The sequence below is a fragment of the Xiphophorus hellerii genome, chromosome 20 (genome assembly GCF_003331165.1).
Source record: "Xiphophorus hellerii strain 12219 chromosome 20, Xiphophorus_hellerii-4.1, whole genome shotgun sequence".
NCBI classification, from domain to species: Eukaryota; Metazoa; Chordata; class Actinopteri; order Cyprinodontiformes; family Poeciliidae; genus Xiphophorus; species Xiphophorus hellerii.
Window position 1 is genome coordinate 28,277,949 of NC_045691.1, and position 22,127 is coordinate 28,300,075.

The 22,127-nt window shown below is 41.4% G+C and overlaps 1 protein-coding gene across 3 annotated transcripts in view; it reads left to right on the top strand.

Annotated features, from left to right (window-relative positions):
- Positions 1-22,127, top strand: part of prickle2b (prickle homolog 2b) — a 104,348-nt gene that overhangs the window by 60,715 nt on the left and 21,506 nt on the right. The window contains exon 1 of one of the 3 annotated variants that reach the window (XM_032549632.1): positions 6,336-6,592. The exons of 1 other annotated variant lie outside the window; for it this stretch is intronic. In XM_032549632.1, coding sequence (XP_032405523.1) covers positions 6,519-6,592 — 74 coding nt within the window. In that variant the 5' untranslated portion in view covers positions 6,336-6,518. Of the gene's footprint in view, positions 1-6,335; positions 6,593-18,086; positions 18,623-22,127 lie in introns of those variants that run through there. One more of the 3 variants, XM_032549633.1, reaches the window with a different exon arrangement.

Here is a 22,127-nt window from a genome sequence, read left to right on the forward strand (position 1 = left end):
AGACACATAAAGATCCAGGCCCTCTGGTTACATCCTTTTCCAGGCTTTGATCCAGTTAAACGAAGGCTGGAAGATAACGTCTTCTGTTGTTCATGTAGGCTACATATCACTCCCAGCAATCACTAACGATCACACTACCAAACTGTGATAATGTATTGCATGGCAACAGCAACTTGCAGTATAGGCTGGCCTCCAAAGGCTGTATTTGGACGAGTTGGATGGAACAAGAAAACTTATGGCACTTTGTGTGTGGCAAGACATAACAGGCCGAGTCAGCTCCGCCATATTCCCAAGCACACATTGTGCTCATAAACAGAGAGCACTGTGCAATGAGTTCATTGACTTTAAAGCACAGAAAAAATCATTTGGATCAGTTTTATAATCCATTCTTTTGACTTGGCGAGAGAGAGATCTGCTAGGTACATCCAAAGTAAGCTTATTGAGCTGCAGTGTAATGGCAAACTCAAGGCAACTCAAGACTCGGGGTGTTTTCACACCTCATAGCCCGGTAGACTCGGTGCAATTGGGGTCAAAAATGGCAACAGTTGTTGCATTTTCAGCTGGTATAGTTCCCTTTCACACTGCATTGTGTTAAATGATCCAAACTAATTGAAAAAGCAGATTTTTGTTGTTGTAGGATTTCTCTTTTGCCACGAGCCATTTCTCCCTGTAGACTAGACTCGCGCATTGATTTTGGCTCTGTTGACCCAGGATGCCCTTTGCTATAGTTCACTTCCTGCTTTTGGAGCGGTCGCCAGTTTGCTTGCATTCATATGCATTCGAACAGCGCCAGAGTTCACTTCAACCAAACCGAGACCTAGTTGTTTTTTTTAAGTGGATTGGAGTTTGCTATTTTTGGTCTACATTAGAGTTTGATTGCGTATTCACACTTTCCACAAAAAAACTGACTTTCTAGACAAGCAAACTACAATTCGATGAAAATGGACTAAACTCACCCTTAGTGACTTAGAGAGTTTTTCTGCTTTCAGAGGCAATGACCCAATTCCATCTCTAAGCTAAACTGACAGCCATTGATGATCTACTCATTGTGATTTTATTACTTCATAAATATCTACCAATACTACAGTTTGGACCAAATCCTAATCTTCAAAGAAGAAGCAGTTCTTCTTTGAAGAGTTAACGGATTTTTCACCTTAGTTCATTTCCTCTGTAGCATGATGTTTTTGGCCTTGGGCTAAAATTCCAAACTAAGCCAAGATAAACTGTAGCCCTCACAAAAGGTGTTATCATGGGCCTTGCATTTTACAAAGAACCTTATTCAGCTATGTTATTTAGGGCAGGGTGCAGCTGCTTTAAATTTATATACAGTTTTTAATGCAAGTGAGATGGATGGGGCGGTATAGAATATACACATCCTAATTTATATACACCCAGTCCAAGGAAGAATCCCTAACCTCTGAGGTTTGGCTGAACAGTAGACCATAATGCATCACTGAGTAGATCCAGGCTGACCAGATGTGGCTGAGCAACACCACAGATCTAACTAGTGGCTGTGTGGCCAGTAGCCTTGACAGCGCTCAGCTGCTCAGTGTTCGCCGTAGAAAGCCAATCTCGTCACGGTGCTGCGTCTCCAGCAGGCGTGTGGGTGCCGACAGCCTGTACAGGCTTTGGGTCGGAGTTGTCAGAACATTTGTTGAGGCCACATTCTTTTTTTTCTTTTTTTTATTTTTTATTTTTTGGGTCGTTTGAGTACTGTTTGTTGAGATTTAAGATTTATGTCACAAAAGTCTATGGTTTATTCACTCATTGGTTTATTTGGTTGTTCTTTTGTTCATTTACTTAGTGAGTCACAGACAGTCCCGTCTGATGCCTGACTTGAGTAGATGACGCGACTGCCTGGGTTCAAATCCCGGCCAAGTCCAGGCCTTTTTTTCTCTTAATAAATGAATAGATGTTCTCTGGTTTCCTCCCGCAGTCTAAATAAAATATGTATAGTAGATAAATTTGGGATTGCAAATTACGCCTAGGTGTGACTCTATTTGAATAATATGAATAATGTCTCTTTCTGTTGGTCCTGTGATGAACTAACAACATGTCAAGGCTTTACCTTGATATAACAGCCTTGAATGAAAATATGGATCAGTCGACAGACAATTTGTTGATTTGTTAACAAAATTAATGTTGGGCTAATTTTTTTTATTGAAAGAAATATGGCTTTTTTTCTGTAATTATAAAATTGGGACGCAGATTTAAAATCTTATTTGAAAAGTTAATCCAGAATTGCTTTCATACAAATTTGAGGAGAAGCAGAGTTCAGCTTCTTTACATCAAAAAACTGGAACAAGCTTCCAGAAAACTGCAAAATTGTACAGAAGCCCTTTAAATTTCTGTCATTTAAATCTAGTTAACATGCATTTTTTTTAATACATTAACATACGTCTTAATGTAGGAGTGACAGCATCTTTGCTTTATTCGGTCAGGAATTAACAAATGAAAACATTTTCTTCTACATTTAATTATCAAGCAGAAAAATATTCTGGAGATGAAATGCAAAAGTGAAGTTATATACTTACAGTAATTGAAGGATGGTATAGCTTTACTGGTTTATCTTTATTTGGACATGCAGATATCATTTTATTTTGCATGAAAGAAATACAGCACAGCTTAACTTAGCTTAGCATAAAGTCTGGAAAAAAAGGATGTTTTTATTCCAGTGAGTATTGAAAAGTAAGCAAGATGTATTTTATTTAAAAATCTTTATGCTAGTTTGATGGTAGTCTACTTAACTGAAAGTACATACAATGAGTTTTTGTTTTGTTTTACCAACTTGCCGCATAATTTAGCTAACAAGTCCCAAGAGGCTTTTTCATTAAAACAAATGAAACAGTCGTGTTTTTTTTTTTTTTTTATTGGGTTGAATTGTTTAATGACCAGATTTGTAAGAGGTTCCAGTAAGTCAGTAAAACAAAATTCAAATGATAGTGGGAGTGGAAAGACCTTTAGCGGTAGCCTTCATATTTCAACAGACAGACTTAATAAAGATGTTTTTCTCTTTGAGCGCTCTGTGAGAAGTTCCCCGGAGTGTCTACACTTCAAAAGCTCTGTCCTCCTCTTGTCCTTTAAGCTACATCCACTTGTTGTGAAGTTAGCCAGAGTTGATGAACACAGTTTGTACGCCGACACAGGAACTCGAGCGTTTGCCGAGCCTGCCGATCATAAGGGTGACAAATTTCACCCTTCTGCTCTAAAATAGTTATTTGCAGCTGAGGGGCTCTCGCAGTGTGAAAACTCCCTCTTGGTAAGAAAAGAAAAAAAAGCTACGTTGAGTCTGCAGGATGTTATTCAGCTGATTTTTAATATTCTTTATTTTTGTCTCCTTAACAATATCTTTGTCAGCTTCTCTCGTAAAACAAAATCAAGCTCTGAAGTCACAACAGGCAAAACCATGAACAACAGGAATAAAATCCCACCAACAGATTACAGAGTCCAACGTGGCTGACTTTCCAAAAATATGTAATTCATTGCACATGGGTACTAAATGTGTCCCAGATGTGAGAGGTTTTGCTGTTGCACAGGCACGGTTTTCTTCGCCCCGAGATAGGGGCTGTGTCATCAAAAATACTCTTTTCTCTCACATCCGTTTCCCAACGTAGGACACATTTTTATGACCTATTGTCTAATTGTCTGTGTATCTTTTCTCGGGTTTTGAGCCAACGTGGCTTGTCATCGCATTCGGCAAACCCTACTTATTCACGTCATGCATTGATTCAGTGCACTTTCATGCTGGGGAAAATGAAAGTGTGGCCCGGCAGTGTGGCTTCACAATGTCTCGCTGTTGGTTTTTGAACAATCAATACGGTCCACAATAGACCAGCAGCACACCAATCTCTTGGTGGGATCAGTGGTATTTGGAGGATCAGATGGAGAGCGCGGGTCAGTTGCAACAGCTAAATGCAAAGTAGTCTGTAATCAATAGAGCAGCGATAGGTTTTTCCAAGAGTTCCAGCGTTTTGAGCAAAGGCTTTAAGCCGACAGTTGATTCGGGGTTTACGTCTTTTTCTCCTCCATTGTACCAGATTACAAATGAACTGGTCAATATTTATTGTCCCTGACACTGATTTGAGTCATTTGCAATCAAGAACGGGATTCTGATGCGGAATCCTGGTCCGTTTCGGACATTGTGGTGCAATAACTCGTTTGGAAGTCATTATCATGCGATAATTGACTACCCAGTGGTTTTGCAGAAGATTGAAGTACCTAAAATGACAAATTTGGCCGACGATTGACTGAGAGGTGTGCACCAAGCAACCCGTGCTGAAATCATCTCTTGCTTTTTTGTTGTTGCTGTTGTTGTTTTTTTTTGCATGTTTCTTGCATTATCTTGCAGCATGACAAGAATTCTCTTTGTCAATTTCCAATCTCTTTAGCATCTGTTGCTCGTGTGCTCTGCACTAGAGTATCCACCAAACAGCTGGACATGCTCCACAGCCCCATTTTTATCAATGAGGATTCGTATTTAGCGCGCCTTGAAGCTAAGCAAAGACATCGAGCAAACCTCCTCACTCCAGATGTCTGTAGCAAAGTCAATAGCTTTAAGATCAGATAACACAGTTTCTACACAAGATAACGTTTTTTTGGGGGTTTTTTTTTTGTTTTTTTATCTGACGCTGATAGATTTGTGTTGTGTGATTGGTTGAGAGGGGACAACCTCCCCTGGCTCCAGCAGCAGCGAAAGGCAAAAGAAAGCTAAATAAAATAACCAGAGTAATAAATTCAATACCCGGTTTGTAATTGGTTTAGCCTGTTTGCTGTCCCTTGAAAATTTATCTTCTCCTTTTAGTTTTCCTCCAAACTGTGTTGCTTTATGCACACCAGTGGGCTTTTTATTACTTCTGTTTACTTTGCCACTGTAATTAATATGTTTTGCTTATTGTGTTATGTTTGTGCTATGGAACGTCACACGCTGACGTGCTTTCTTGTTGAGATCAGTCTAAGCTAAAGAAGTGGTGTTCATTGTTTACCTGTTTGGTGAAAGTTAGAGTAATAATCTGCTTTAGCTTTCTTTTCTTTTTTTTATGCATTGCTGTGGTATTTCACTGTTTGTTCCTTGCCAAACCAGAATAATCAAAAAACCAAAAGTACAAAGATGTAGAAACACAGCAAGTCTTTTGGTGGATTTTCTTTTCTTTTTTTTCTTTTTTCTTGGTTTGAAACCATTATTTAGACAGTTCTTTGCTGGTAACGTTCTGCGGCCTGCCTTGCTCACATGGCCCCATACGTGTGGCCGGATCAGGCTGCAGGAAATCTTACCCGTTTGTTGACCGATCGAATCCAAGCAGCTTTGTAAGTATGGATTAGTCCGTCGGGGGGTGTTCCTAAACAGCCTTCTCCTCTTGTGCCATTGTTAGGTTACATCACAATGAGGGCCGAACCAGCGTCAAGACAAACCCACGGCTTGATTCAGTGGAATGCGTGAACGTTTTTGGCATATGGCTTGTCTGCAGATGGATGGGTTTGGTGATACCATGTGCTTCCTCCCTCTGTTGTGTTGCCAGTGCATTGTCTCAAAACGGCACTCTTCTTTTCACACCATCTTTTATGTATTCCTCCCTCGGCCAGTCCATCACTCATTGATGTGCTTTTATGATCTGCTTTTATGATCTTTTTCTTAGTGGGTCTCTCTTATTCCCTCTTTAAGGGACATTCTTGGTGTTTCCACTGTGGAACAGCACGGTCAATGTCAATAACTCCGATTCCAGCATTGAATTCTGTGGCTGGGACAGTCTTTGGCATAGCAGATTCTTAGTCACATGGAGCTGCCTTTCCAGTCCGGGGTGTATTCTGCTGGCTGGTATGCCGGCCCACATACCAGACAGAAGCCAGAGCGCTCTTACTCTGTAGTGCCTCTTAAGCGATTTGACATGTTATGCCTTTTTATAGATTAGTAAGCCACGGTTTTTACGCAGTTGACGTTTAAATGTCACCTTTGCTTCAGTTTACATTTAGTATCTATAAACCCCTTTAAAGAATCAAAGTTGATGAAAAATCTTTCCCCCCACTTTTCTATTCTTGTGTTGCAATTTGTTTTTTAAGACCCAGCACATTCTAGCAGCGATGAACCTGCTGCTCGTGTCAAACTATTCAGACTTCATCCGAACTAAAACGGCCACACCTTTGACTTTTATTGCTTTGTTATGCTCACCAGCCAATTAGACTCACCCTGCTCTTTGTATTTGTTTTTCCAACGTTAAGTGTTTCTATTTCCTGCTTGTAGTCTCTGGTATCTGTTTGAGATTTTGTTTTGTTCGAATGCTTGGCAGCCGTTCATCTTCTCACACTTTCTTCCAGTCAATCCCATGCCTCTGAAACCGTGACGTCTTATTGTGCATTCACACCAACGCTGTTTAGTCTGCTTTAATCAAACTCTTAGTTCATTTGTCTAGAATGTCTGGTTCGATTGGGGAGGCATGAATGTGCAATCAAACTGATGCAGACCAAAAAGACTAACTAAAAATCTAGGTCTCAGTTCTGTTAAAGTGGATTTTGGTGTAGTTTGAATGCATTTGTGGATACAGGCGAACCAGACACCTCTCCAAAAGCAGGATGCTAACCATAGCTCTGGGCATTCTGGGTAAGTACAACCGAAACAAACGTCAGAGTCTAGCGCTTGAGGGAGCAATGACTTGGGAGGTCTTTTCCCAAAGACAAAAGAGAAATCCTACAACCGCCAAAATATGACGCTACTCCATTTGTTTGTTGTTTACATTTTGTGAAGAAGGAAGTTGTGCTCATGTCTTCTTCTGGGGTTTTCATGTCGTTTCCTCCAGTAGTTCTTGGTACAGCGCCCCCACAAGCGAGGAGATGAACATGTTTTTCAATTAGTTTGGATCGTTCGACACGATGCGGTGTGAAAGCGAACTGTACCAGCTGAAAATGTAAAATATTTCTATTTTTATCCCCAATTGAACCAAGTCTACAGGGCTATCAGGTGTGAAAACACCCTTTGATTCTTAGGTCTTGTCATCTTGCCATCCTTCTGTCTAAGGCTTTTTCAAAATGTTTAAACACTTCACCAGTCGGTGCTGATCGGGACTGAGAAACCACCTGATTCCAGTTACCAAGCAATGTCTCGGTGTCTAGTTTTAACCTGACCCTCGCTAACCTCACAGTTCCCCAACACGCCTCCTACCGTTGTCTAAAGTCTTCTTGGAAACCACTTTCAGTGTTAATCTGTACTTATAATTGTGTGCATTCTGGGTTGTGTTGCTCACAACAAGAGTTATTGTACACTTCCTGCGATGTCATGTGTGGGTCAGCAGGAGGACAGTGTTATTTCTGTGTCTGGAGCTCCACAGGGGGTGATAGAGGTCTGTTTTCAGCTCGGTTTCGCCTTAACCGGGCTACACAGAGGCCTGTCTGTGGCCTGCAGAACCCGAGGAGTGCCAGGAGCCCGCGGGGGAAATAAATGCGCGTAAAAAGCACGTTAAGAGAGGTGTGAAAGGAATCAGAGGGTGAGACAGTGGGTTTTGTGTGAAGCCATTCCCTTGGCTACACACGTTCCATTCTGTCTCTCTCTCTCTCTCTCTCTCTCCCCTGCACACACACGCTTGCACTTTTACTTTCACACACACATTTCAAATGCAGGTTCACAGTTCAAATAAACAGAGGCTGGTATGTCGAGCCAGGTCCGGTGGAGCCGGCCCCAGGATGATTTTTCTCTCAGGGTAGCGCTCTCTTTCACTTCTTCTTAATGGGCCGTGCTTTAAATAGGGAGCCTGGGGGCGGACGGGGGGGAGCAGCTGCGTAAGGGGAATGAAGAGGGTGATGAAAAAGCTGCAGATGGATTGAGACTTACATGCGACTTGATTTGCCAGTAAGAAATATGCGCAGAGCTCAAATCCAAAACAAGCTCACAGTATGCTTTAAAAAGCAGTAGAAGTGATGGATTAAAAGTCTGTCTTTGCTCTGAGACGCATTCACTCGGAAATTTTGACATCAGTTTGATAAAAGGTCTTTAATGAGATTTGTGTGGGGGTGTGTGTGTGTGTGTGCGTGCGTGCGTCTCTCACTGTGACTCATCTCTCCTCCTGTGTCTTTTCTGCACCCTTGGCTGTCCTTGTGTGTGTTTTGCTGCTGACAGTTCGAACGCTCAGCAGCAATCTGTCAGCAAAGCTTCAATTTCTGCGGTTTCATCTGCCCCATGATGAAACCCACGGCCAGCCAGTCACGTCCTGGAAACACTTACTTCTTTTGCAATCCGTACTGTCCACAGGCCTCCGGGACACTGCAGAGAGAGAGAGAGAGAGAGAGAGACGCTGCAGTGGCCTTATTGATGGGGACGTGGCGTGTTTTTCTGTGCGGACGTTCTTGTTTTCGTCCACCCAATCGGTGTGTTGGAGAAACAAGCTGAAATGGAGATGATTAATTAGCTCAAATCTGATTCCGATCAATATTTGGGAACATTTAGAGCACATTGTGACACTCTACTGATCAGTTTCTTGCTTGGAAAATACAAAAGTAAGAAACCTTGCTTCCATGCGTGCAGGTATATTGCAATGTAAGTGAGGAGTTTGTGTGTTTCAGGTATTCGCTTTAAAAGTAAAACTTGTCATTTGTATGAAACATAATATTATGTTATAAGCATTAATTTCTGTTCATTTTCATGAGTCTGGTTAGTCAGAAAAAAAAGACAATACAGTATTACACGAGTCCAATAAAAAGGATTTTTAAGAAATTAACAAATGTTATGGCAAATGGGGGAGACTTGACTTGGCAGTTCAGCAGATGACAGAATGTTCACAGAGTGCAGAGTATATCAATGGAAAGTCTAGTGGAAGGACAAAAACAGGAGGAAAAAGTGCCCCATGTTAATCTGTTCATTGACTAGAGACATTATCAAATGTCTTTATTCTGCTAAAGAAAAAAAAACTGCTGTTCACTGGCCTACACTGCCAAAAGTACCAATACCTTCTTTAATAACTTAGTTATCGTTACGTTTGAGAATCTAAGATGAGAATTTCAGGTTTTCTTTAGCTGCGTGTTATAATAATCAAAATAAACTAAATACTTGAAATAAACCCATCAACCTTTCTTCTTTTTTTTTTTACTACAGTTTGTCTCCTCAAATTTTAAATAATAACAAATAAAAATGTAAGAGTTTCCTTTTTATTTATTCATATTAATTAATGTTTGTGTCGAAGTTTAAAGAAAAAGAAGGTTCATTTCAAATCAAAGTTTTCAAACAACTAAAGACAACCCTTCATAGTTTCCACATTTACCAATGCCCTTGTGGCCTTCCCCATTGCGTGCATTGATTTCTAAAATTAGCCATGAATAAGTCGTTTCCACGCCTTTGTTTGCGGTCATGGAAGGTCTGAAGGTATATGAGGCAAAGTGGACCTGTAGTTGTTGCTAATTAATGCTCTGCATAAAAAGATTAAAGTGCCTTGAATAATGCCAGCCTTTCCACTCCCACCACAAATAGGTTGCAGCTTGCAGTTGGTTCGCTTATATCGCGTCAGTGCAAAAAGTTAAACTCAAGGTAAATTCCCATTTGGCCATCATGACTCATGTTGCAGCCTTTTTTGTCATCATTAATTTTCTCCAAACCGCTGGCGTAAACACAGGCTGCCTTCCCGATGAGGAACCCTCACACACACGTATAGTAAACTCTGAGGAGTGTTGAAAAGACCTCCGCTTCTTCGTGTAAGTTGAGGTGTGGCGATGGCAAATCGCAGACCAAACTCTTACATAAGCACGGCGTTTACTCTGTGTACGTTTTTCAAGTAGGCTTCAACGGATCCATAGCCCTCTAGCTAAACTCTGTTTGACAGACTGATCCTGTCTGTCACCGAGGTCCTGGAAAGCTAAATATTTGAATTTATCGTGATAAAGTACCGGCTTTTATTTAAAAATGCGTCTTAAACCATTACAGTTGAACCACCGTCTCAGCGTCGAGTTCTTTTCCAGCCATGAACAAACCACTGAAGCCATTTTAAAGTGTTTTGTTCTCCAAATGTAGTTACGTTTTTTGTTTTTTTGTTTTTTACTGTTGCTAACTTAGAGTTACAACTTTTGCTGATAATAGATAATAACATGTTTGAGGAGAAAGTGTTGCTGCATCATAAACCCAGTGGATGCAATTACTGAAACTTTCCAGCTTAATTAATTCAGAAACCCTTGTTGTTGTTGTGTTTTCTTATCCTAACTGGTGAAATTATTCTTATTACATTAACAGCATGTGCAAATCTTCTTAAGTTGTTTGGTGTTGGTTTGATATTGTCTTAACAAAAATAATAAGTAAAATGTATAATCTGAAATGGCCATGTGCGCCGCAAAATATTTCTCCTGAAAAGTATTTTTATTTTTGGATCCATGCCGTATAAAGCAGATGTTTTTCCTAGTTTTTTTTTTTATTGACGTAAGGAAAATCTTATAAGATGGAGATAAGATAAGTTAATAAATCAATATTTACCAGGTGAAGCTGAATGAGCAGCTGCTGAGGAGGCTGCCGGCTGATAAAGCTGGTCATGTGTGACAATGCAAGGAGTGTGGTGTGCTTGGAGTTGGACACTTAGCTTTACCGTCGTTAGCTCACAGGGCTGGCGGCTAAACCACTAAACCATCCAACAAGATGGGTTATTTACAACTGCAGCTCTATTTACAGGATTAGCCCCTGAAACTAAGAAACAGGTTTTTTTTTGTTGTTGTTGTTGTTTTGTTTTATTTTATTGTTTGTTTTTTGGTTTTTAAATCTCAATAGCAGCAGCTCTGAATCCCATCGGAGAGATCGCAGGCTAAAAGTTAACATTCTTCCATCCAAACCACAAAGTGCTGGGTCTGCTGCAATACCTAAATTCTGACACTGTGGTTTAATATCTAATCTCAACCCAAAGCAGCGATAGACTGCCATTATTACAGCGAGAGGGACTCTTAAAAACTCAAGATTTGATTCGTGGTCTGGAACTCAAGTCTCATAAATAGCCTTTTTGTCTCAGGTAATTGGGGGTGAAAGAAAGCCCATAAGTGTAGTTCATTTAAGTGAGTAAATGATTAATGCTGTTCACTTTAGAGTACCGTAGTGTATACAAATTAGTGCCAGGAACAGTCTGCATGCTCCAGTAAAAGAAGTGACTGCAGGTTCAAAGTGTATTTGTTCTTATTCAATGCGATCGTCAACAAAAGCACTTGCAGTAAGGATTTATTTCCTTTATTAAGCAGTGACGTCTGAAGAACGTGGGCTTGGTTTATAACAATCTGTTGGTGTCGTAGCATCGTCACTATAACCAGCTGGACTTACGATTAAATGATTTTGGATAATGACAGAACAATAAACTTGAATTGTCTCCAATATTTTATTTTCTCCCTGTCTAGAAACTCTCGCAGTTTTCCAAAATAAAAGCCCTTCTTGTTTATTTCAGAAGTGAACAGTTTTTAATCTATTTCTACTATTTATGTGTGAGTATTAATAGCTTACAATGTCTTTTTTAATAATCTACATCAACTAAAAAAAATATTATTTAATTAGTTAGGGTTTAATGAGGCTTATGGATAATTATTTGCATTCTGTAGATTGAGTCGATGGCATGCAGTCAGTGAGAGAGTGTCAACTTCAGTCATTAGAGGTTTAAGACTTGACATGCACTTAGAAAAAATGTGAACATCTCTGGCAAACCACTGGAGCAGCAATTAGTTACCATGGAGACTGGATGCAGGACGGTGGACAGATATTGCTCGATGGGGAGTTGTGCTGATTTCCTGGGTGGATCTCCCTGAAAATTGGTGTGTGAAGATACGTTGACAGGAGTTGCTCCTCTTCTGGGCAACGTCTGATCTCCTACATCTGAAGGAAAACGATTTCATTGAGATCCTCTGGAGGTGTGTGGTATATCATCTTTGGCAGACTCAGAATGCAGTCCGGTGAGTCCGCACGAGAATGTGGAGGCAGAAACTGAGGTCAGTGTGGGTTTGTCAAATAGGGTAAAGTTGTGAATAAGACCAAAAACCTCCACAAATCAGCGATGACGCCCACACCACACATTTTAGTCTTGATGAGGAGATAAAGAGCAGGAACATCAGTGGAGGCTGAATGAGTCAGAGGAATATCTGCAGGCTCCCAAACGTGGGAGATTGGGAGGTGGGTGGTTCATTCATAAGGAAAGATATTTATTCTGTATCGGAACAGTGGCTTTGTGCCTTGCTGGGAGAGAAAAGGGAGATTTTTACGCAATGCTTTACAGCACCTTTTAAATTAGACGGTTATTCATCGCAGATGTGGTTGCTGAGTGAAAAGAAAGCTGTTTTTTTTCTTTCTCTTCCAAGCGTTCTCCAGACTTCTCGAGCTCCGAAACGGGACTACGAGTTGTAGCCTGTGTAGCTTTCGCTTTTGTCTCACACACCTCTGATGAGATTCTACTGCGTCGACGCCAAGGTTTCCACTGGTTCTTCCCACTGACGGTTCATATTCTTAAAATAAGCAGAAAGGTTCAATTGGATTTCAAAACAAAATCCACTCGCAGAGAAGAAAAGCTCATTGAAAAAGAAAAAAAAAAAAAACAGTTCTTGGTTGCAGCGAGCTGAAAACTGAGCTGCCCCAGTCCTGAAGAGTTTTGTCTGGGGTGGAGATGGATGATCTGATGGTTGGGCAAAGGTTTGAGGGTGTTCTCTCTCTCTCTCTCTGCTGAAGAGCAGTTGTGAAAGTAGGCCAGGAGGGGTAAAAAATAGCATCCAGTCTCCATGAGGAGTCATTGCACAAGGTCACCTCATTGCCCTGGGCCTCAATGCGTGAAACTAAGTGTTCACAATCTTTCTGTTTGCTTCCTCTTCCCCTAACCCCCATTTTTTTTGTCTTTTTTCTGCCTGTCCCCCTATTACTTTGCCTCTCTGGCTCAATGACTTACACAGGCCTTAGTATCAGTAAGGCTGCAAGACTAGAGCTTATGTGCTAACGAACCCTCGAGCTAATTAGAAATACAGCCAAGCTGGCCGGTCCCCTCATTTCCTTTCCATTTCCGTCCCTTTGGACAAATACAATTTTACCCCGTGACCCGTGCAGAATTAATCCTGTTACTGTTGAGCACAGGATGAATAATGGCCACTTATCTCCTGGGAACAGGAGGGTTACAGAGGGTCTCTTTGGTGGACTGTATCCGTATTAAGCCCCTAGATTTCTACCTTGCTAAATCTTGCAGTGTAGTTGGGTCGTTTTGTTTCTTTTTTTTTCCAGTTCTAAAAATGATTAGGTTGGGGTTTTTTTTTTAGCTAAGAGTCAGATCTGTCCTCATTCTTGATAAAGTAGAGCAAACTAACACCAAAGTGTCAAGATGGATGATTGACATTTAACAGAAAAGTTAACCAAAGGTTATTCTCTACACCGTCCACAAAACGTTTCCGTTTTCTTTTAAAAATGTCTGTCAGCATTAAACATGAAATCAATACTGCATTGCCCAACAGTCCAATTAGTAAGCTCTCTGGTCTTTAGAAAAGAAATCAACCTTTGTTTAAGAAAAACAGATAGAAATCCTAAAAGTACTCCCAGTTAAATACATTTACAAACAACAAAAAAACATTTTTTGTGTGTGTATTTTGCACAATTTCTGTTATCACACCTTTGTCTGATTAATGCCAGATTACCTAGCTATTTTAAGGCTTTCAAATTCCATTGTGGAACCATTATGCACAATGGAGAACACATGAAACAGTGGTGAATTTGCAGAAGTGGTTTGTGTCCCAAAAACACTCCAAGAGTTCATCAATGACTCATCCAGGAGGTCACAAAGAACCCAGAACACCGTCATGACCACCGTGAGCCTCAATAGGCTTAGTTAAAGTCAGTCTGGATGATTCAACATTAAGAAAGATGGAGGGCAAAATTGGGGATGATGGGACAGTTCCAAGATGGAAACCACTGCTGACTATTAGGAGCATTCAGGTTGGTTCCAAAAAACATCTTAATGAGTCTCAAGACATTATGACTGGTGTTAAGCTAAAGATTATTCTGACTCAAACTCCTCTCAAACATGGTGGTGATAGTATGGTGGTCTGGGCTTGCTTTGCTTCTTCAGGACTTGGACAATGTGCTATTAAATGTTGAATTAATTTAAATTAATTCAACATTTAAGCAGAAAATGCTGAAGAAGAATTTCTGACCATCGGTTTGTGACCGTAGGCCCAAATTCAATTGGGTTCTACAGCAGAACAGCGGTCCAAAGCACACCAGCAAGTCCACCTATCAGTTTTGTAAAAACTAAGCGAATGTTGTGGACTGGCTTAGTCAAAGTCTGGGCTTAAATCAATTTAGAAGGATTTGCTGTTGCATTAAACAAGGCAGTTCATGTTCAAAAACCTTCCAGTGTGGCTAAAATTGATTAAAAGGGTCCAAAACATAGCAATCATGACAGTTGTTGCTGCCAAAGGTGGCACAAACCAGGCAACTTTTCATTTAACTTGGTGAAGGGTGGAATTTGGATTTGGAAAGTTTCCGATTTTGGACCGCGCTCAGACCGTTAGGCCTGGTTTTTAGTAGTTAGGACACGACTTTAAAAACATTCTTCAGCGGTGAGAAGAAAAGCTGTGTGGTGAGTTTTCTCCCTCACTCCCGGCATGCCAAAGCTATCAGCTGTTGGGGTGAGACCCAGTTGCCTCGTGTGTTGACTTTAGACTGATACACATCAACATTTGCCACATGAAAGGAGGAAAGAGTGGCACTCCTAAAATAAGGGAATGAATAAAGGCTATGTTAGGATGCTGGCGATGTTTCAAATAAGATAAGAGCTCCGCTTTTATCAGGTGTGTGTTTTTGGCTGCATCAGATAATATATAAAGCACTTCCTGTCCTGGTAGGATATAAGAAATGCTGCTGTAGGATAAGATATTCTGAGCCCCAAAGATTACCTTGAGGACTTTAAGGTACAGGCCCCAAGTACAAGGTACAACGTTGTTCATCCTCTGCTTTGATTTAAAATTGGAATATGTTTCTACTCATGCCTACCAAGTCTAAAATGACCAAGCATGAACTCTTTGCGTGCCAGGAGTCCATGCAGCCAATGCTATCTGAGGTATGCTCCTTAAACTGGCCTTGGTGCTTTTATTCCAGCCCCCTCGGGGCATTTGAAACAGTTCACTGCAAAGCTGGAAACAGTTTAATCACGGAAAGCAATGACTTATCCGGAAAAATGGCCACCCTTAATCTGAATGACCCCTTCTGCGGTTGCTCCGAGTGCAGGACGGTGTCACTTAAGGGCTCCTTGTAAAATCCTGTGGATAGGCCCTAAGTGCAGCCTGAGCTGTAACTGATACCACTATGTTTGTAAAGAGTTGGTGATAATACAACCTTATGTTTGAGCTTCCTCCTGCCACATGTGAGAGGAATGCCAGGGTCTGAAATATGGCTTTCATTAAGGCACCAGGCCTTTAGTCTTCAAACAAGGGAACCCGAGGATCGGTATCCGAAAGGTGAAGTGTGCAGCTCTCTCAGAACCACTGAAAGGTTGTCTGGGGGAAGAATTTAGAGGTAAAAAAAATATGAGCAATGACGCAGGCTGATTAAAGAAATTGTCTTTGGAGGCAGAACTTGTTTAAAGTCAAAGAAGTAATGGCTTGGTTGTTGCTATTGATGTTCATAGTTTGTCTCCGGTGGTGGAGCCGTGGCCTTCGGGTCTCCGCCCCTTCTAATGGACATTGTTGAGGGTCGCACAATTCAAAGCATTTAAGCTGCCGTAGTAAATTAAAAAGCAATGCATATTTTATATGCTGCAACTTTTATTGCACATGGTGCATTATTTCCTGTTTTTGTTAAATGTAAACATAGCCACAACGTATTGCATCTGTGCATAAAGCAACGTTATTCAGTGTGTTACTGCTAATTGTCATTCCAAAACAACAAAAAGTAAAAGTTGCACGATGTAGTCTGCTCAAGACGTTGTGATTGGTGTTAAACTAAAGATAATTCTTCAGTGGTCCAGCGAACTAGACCACTGGTTTGACCTGGCATCCGTCCGAGTCCTGAAACAGCAAACCAGTCCAACCACCACCGCTATGTTTTATTTATTTTTTAAATCTTATTTATTTTTTCTGACATGTTAATTTTTTACCCAATGTACCTGTGCGAACACTTTCCATACTGTCCCACATTTGTCTCATCAGTCCACCAGATGTTTACCGAGAGGTCCTGAGGATCATCAAGGTGTTTTCTTGGAAAACATGAGTTGACCTTTGTCATCTTTTCGGTCGGCAGCGGTTTTATCCCACTGAACTCCCCTGCATGGATAAAAAAAAAATTGTCCAGTCTCTTTCTTATTATTGTATTCTTCACACAAGAAGTTCAAACCAAGAGAAACTATTTCAGTTTGTGATAAATCGTCATGGTGACAGTTTTATTCTGTGATTCTCACAGTGGAGGTCAGCTAGCCCCGCGACACGTCACAAAACTTCATGTCGTGGGCGGAATAGTAATAAAATCAACTTTTAAAATTCTATATAAAAGCATATCTTACTGTAGGTTTTTTTGCGTTTGCATTTTTGGCTTGCTAGCAATGAAAGTAAACTTGGAATGATGTCATCTTTCTGCCAGAGGTGATTTGATTGGTAAGAAGCTGAAACGTTTGACAGCCTCTAGTCTCATGCTTCTTTGTATGCCTGAATCACCAGTGGTTCCTACTGAGGCACTGAAAAAAAGTATATACCAAGGTCCTGCTAAATGGGCTTTGCAACAATTCTGGGATTTTTCATTTGTCTGTGAGCCTCTTGTCTCCTCTCCAGCTAAATGGTCAGTTCTTATGTTAAGCAGCCCTGTTGTGTTTACAGAGGCTGTGCTGCCACGCAGGTCGGCTTCCTGGGGGCTCCTCGGTCCCTGCTGTCTCTCCTCGTGGCTTGAGTTGGTGTATTCAGGGGAACTGCGTTAATTCACATGGAAATTCTGCCAGAGCACCGGCAAGTCAGGCTGCTAATTACACCAATGTTGGACGGATGACTTGCTGACATCACAACACACACACACACACACACCCCCACACACACACACACACACCGAGAAGGAGAGAGAGGGGGGGAATGAGAAGGGAGAGGTGGTGTGTGTGTGTGTGTGTGTGTGTGTGTGTGTGTGTGTGTGTGTGTGTGTGTGTGTGTGTGTGTGTGTGGGTGCGCGTGTGTGTGTGTGTGTGTGTGAAGCCAACCAGAGTCCAGAATCAGAATGGAAGTTAACCAAGCAGCCTTCAAAATAAAACTCTGTTTGATCAATTTAAAACAAGAGATATGTTTTTCACTTGATGGAGGAATAATTAAAGATTTAACCTGAATCTAAATTTGACTCAAATGATAAATAATAGCCGTAAAAGGGGCGCCACATGGTAGAGCAGGGAGAGCGAGGGCAGTCTGCCATTCGACCCCCTGAGCCACTTACTGCATGTTTTTCCCTCTTCTCTCTTCTTCTCTTTCTCGTCTTCTGTCCAGCTACTGATGAATAAAGGCTGCCAGTGTCACAAAAATGTTTTTTAAAAAAGAATGAATTGATAATGAACCATGCTATAAAACTGTTTCATTTACAGCCCACAGTAACTCCAATGTTTTTAATTGATATAATTCCTCCTATTTGTTTAAGTGAAAAATTAGCTCTTTAAAATCCTCAGATTCTGCTTGTCTCATTATTTTAGCTTTAACATTGCTGTTGTTGCACTACTCATTTAATGCCGAGTTGTCTGAATGACCCAAACAGGACACACTTCCGGGAGCTTGTTTTGATTGTTAAATGTTTTCACACCTCGACTGTTGTTTTGCCACCAGAAACATTTCCTAACTAAACTAAACCTGTAGGTATTTATAAGTGAGGAAATGTGGCTGTCATGTTTTCATCCAGCTTAACAGATGGGGACAGGAAGGGGAAACACAGCCTTACTTTCTCTGGCATCTCAATAAATAATTACTTTCAACTGTTGGGGTGGCATGATAGGAAATGTTAAGGTTTTGAAAGAAAAGCGTTCTGCACTTTTGCGGACCTTGATGCCAGTAGCTAAATTTCTGTTCATTTGGGCGATTGTCTAAACATTCTTTTATTTTTGAAGAGGTAGCCGGAAGTGGTTAAGTTACTACTGCTGACTTGACATCCTCATTATAAGCGTACTTGGTTTAAAGAGCTGCTGCTGCTCGGTGGCTTGTTCTGCAACAAGAAGAGAGGCTCTCATGGACTCTTCCTGAGCGCACCGAGTGTCCGCCCGGATTTTTGCTTTGCAGAAACTTTTCTTTTTCTTTCTTTCTTTTTTTTTATCAGAGGAGTTTGCTTTTCTTTTAGTGGGACTGAATTCACTTTCAGTGGAATCTGCGCTCTTCCTCGGACCTTTGGTCTCCGCTTTGAGGAATCTGTTTACGGTAGTTTTCTGAACTCCTGCGTGTATTTGCAGTGAGCAGAAGAGGCGAGAGGAGGGAGGGGGTTCACAAAAGGCTATCCCCCCACCCCACCCCACCCCTTTTCCTCGGGTAGATGTAGCAGAGGTGCGGAACACACAGCGGGCGAGGCTGCTGCGCCTTCGTGGCACCGCGGTGGCGCTGGAGCTGCGCGACAGATTCTGCAATGAGGAGCGTTTTATTTTAAAGCCCGCAGCAAGTGAAGCAGTCAGCTCGGAGGGGGGGGGGGGGGCATGGCTTTAGTCCGTCTCGGTTTGTGAGAAGGGTAAGTTGCAAATTTCCTTTTCACTGGATTTTTATTTTGTTTTTCTCCTTTTTCAAATCATTTAAACGCGCAAGCCCTCACCCATTTCCTCTGGGATCCAAATGGGTAAAAGCGCGCATGTTGTGTTAAAGTCGTGTCCTCTGTCTTCTTACCAACTCGTTATTTAAAACGTTGGATGGTGTTTTCATGTTTTGTTTTGCTTATTGAAAACCACATCTCTCTCTCTCTCTCTCTATTTTTTTTAATGATTACTTTTTCTTCTTGTCTAAATCAACACCTGTTTGTAGAATTTCCTTTCACGGGGGGGGGCGAAGTTTTAAAAGTTGTGGCTTTCACTCTGTGGACGTGTTTCCACTGGTGGCACCCCCCCCCCCCACCCCCCCACACACACACACACACAACCCCCTGTAGCGCAGTGGTCCGCTTCATGTGTGCTGTGGGCCGTGTGTTTGCCACGGTGCCATACGGGTTGCACTATAAAATTCATTTAAAGCTTAATAACTACCCTCTCTTTATTTGTCCTCTGTATTTTTGCAGTTGGAAACAACTGGCAATGGCATCGGAGGATGTTATTACAGAACCCCACAGCAGCTTATTGAACTGTGAAGACGGTTTACTCATTACATACTGTTTAGCAGTAAAGAGGAGCACTTTATTAGCACTTGAATGGACTGACGGGGTAAATGATGAATAACGGTGGCTGAGCATTGGCAGCTGGAGCTGCAGTCACTGACCTGAGAAAGTAACCAAATTGACAGAAGCCTAATTAGTAGCTTTACACATTAGCTTCCAATAGTTTTGAAGAAGTCAAAGTTCTTATTTATGTTAAATATTCTCATTTTACATATAGTGAACCTAAAAAGTATGTGTTTTTTGTTTGTGTTTTTTTTACTATATTTTGTGGTCATTACTTAATTTCCCACAGGCTGGAGGATACAAAGTAAAGCTCTAAGCTGTAGTGTCATGTGCCAGTGACGCAACAAGCATCTCAGAGGGGCTGCTGGTGGTGCCAACGCGAGATGAGGTTGATAAAATACCCCGGTCAGAGACTGATAGCTGTGTTTTTGTTCTCTGGTATGGGTCACAATCCTAAAAATGCTAATGCAATTGAGAAAAAGAGAAGCACAAAGCAGAATTCTCCCAGAGCTTTGACCAGTTGTAGCTGATTCTAACTTTTCCTAAAGAGCAAAAGCAGCTGTAATAGAAGTTGGTGTAAAATAAGAATGTACTTACTATTTTAGAACCAAAACATGCTTGTTGAGGTACCATTTTTAGCTGCCTTTAGTCCAATTAATGATTGTCACACATAGCAATGCAAACACTACTATAGCAGCAGTTTCAATGTATAGTCCCTGGAGAGGGCAGACCCTAATTTTACTTTTGAGATTTTCAAAACGCCACGTACAAACCCCAAACATTCCTGACAGATAAAGGTAGAAAACTCGAGAGGATAAAATGGAGCAACTTTGCCGTAATTCATTTAGCCTTCCTGTTATCTGCTGAGAGTCTCACCCTCCGTGGCTGTCTCTCAGCCTCAGTGCACCACAGTCATGTAGAGAACAGTTTCAAATACCTTACGCTCAGTTTCAACTGGAAGTACTTAATCACTAAAAGGTATGGTATGAAACTGAAAAAGCTGGAAAATGATTCTGTTTCCAGCTGATTTCTCAGTACATCACTATTTTTTTTAACAATTCTGTACACTTCCTATTTTACAGCAGTGTTTCAGACCAAGCATAAAAGAAGATTACGGTCCTCAGCTTATTTGTACAAGGAGTCACCAATGCTTCCAAAGTAACATTTCTATTTAATTTGTGCTTAAGTTGGGTTCATAGCTCGTGACCCAGACACCGTCTGACCAGAAGGCAGAACCTCGGCTATCTGTAATCTAAAACTGGTTTTGACAGGTGGAAGCAGGTCTAATCTCTGGCTTCAGCAACACATTGCATCAGGCTAATTGGATTCCACAAGGGAAAAAAGAAAAAAAAAAGTCGTCCAGGCGAACTCTTGTCAGGAACGCCTCAGTTTTAGCATCGATTAGCTCCTGATAATTCTATCGTGAACAATTATCGTTTTGAAGCATCGTCCGTCTCGAAGCTTCATGCATTTGTACACACAGTTCTGATCAGAAAGGTTGAGAGTTGCTTAACAAAAGGCGAGTTGTCTCCATTCACTTCTTCCAAAGATAACAAACGAAGTGAAATAGATTAAATGACGGAAAAAGAGATCAACACGGGACTCGGCCGCCTCCTGCATCCAGCTGTTCTGTTCCTCTGTTTCCTGAGGAGCGGCCTCATTAGGATCGGATTTTTAGTCCGGTCCTCAACAGTGATGCCATGGAAACGTTTCAGCGGTTTGAGGAGACGCTCATAACTGAATGAGTGTTTTGCTTCAAATCGTCCGAAGCAATACTTAGTGATACATTTAAATGAGGGCAACGCAATATGTCAAATGGGACTTTTTTGTCTTTTTTTGCAATGTTAATGTTAATTTTAAGTGTCTTTTGTACAAACTCTGCACGCAGACGACACTTCTAACCCTGTTGGATTGAATCTCACAGGCCTTGATTCCCAAATTTGATGCATATTTTTTTGTGGCTGAGATGCTAAAGCTCCCATAGAATGGTGGGAACGTTGCGATAAAACAAAAGAAAGGAGGGGGGGGGGAAAGTCAGATAAGGTCGATTTGCTGTAATCAGCCTTGTTGTTGCGTCCGTTAGGGTTGCTTTGAATAGGAAATCAAGTTTATTTTTGCTATCAACCTAGAAGAAATGTAGTGCCGTTTTTCACCCTGGTAATTGTCAGTGTGTGGCAACGGGTCGCGCAGCCCTGCAGTTTGTGAAACCGCATCTTTAATTCGTTTCACTAATAACAGTAACTGGCCTAGTTCCAATATTAGCATTACTTATGATCATAGCCAGTGTTTTGGTCTAAACAATTCATTATATGGATGAACCTTTGTATTATTTTTCTATTTGTGTGTCGGAGGATAACATATTGCAACTTTACTTTATGACAACCAATTTGGCGTAATGACACACCGGGCAGCAAAGACTTAAAATGACTTTGGTGCATTTGACTGACGCAGAGAGTCGTCTATCAGACCCTAGCTGCAAATTAAAATGACCCAGAATCTGGGTAATAGGGCCAGGGTTGTAGAGCTGGGTGAGGATAATTAACTGGAAACTGTGAATCATTGTCCACTGACATCATGGTCACAGCGACTGCCATCTGAAAAGCATACCCCCCCCCCAAGTACTTAAGTAAACCTCGCACTCGGCCCGACCAATGATATGCCAGCATTTACAACTCCCCCGAGGCTTGAGAATGGGCAGGCAACGTTGAGAAGTGGAAGCGGGGCACCCCCCCCCCCTTTACTTCCTTCTCTGTACCTCGGACTCATTTACGAGGCATTTGCGATGTACTTGACTCGTGTTTCCAGAGTCACTAAATCTGATCTAATTGGAATCATGCAGCTTGCTCGGTGGAGCTCGGGGATTGTGTTT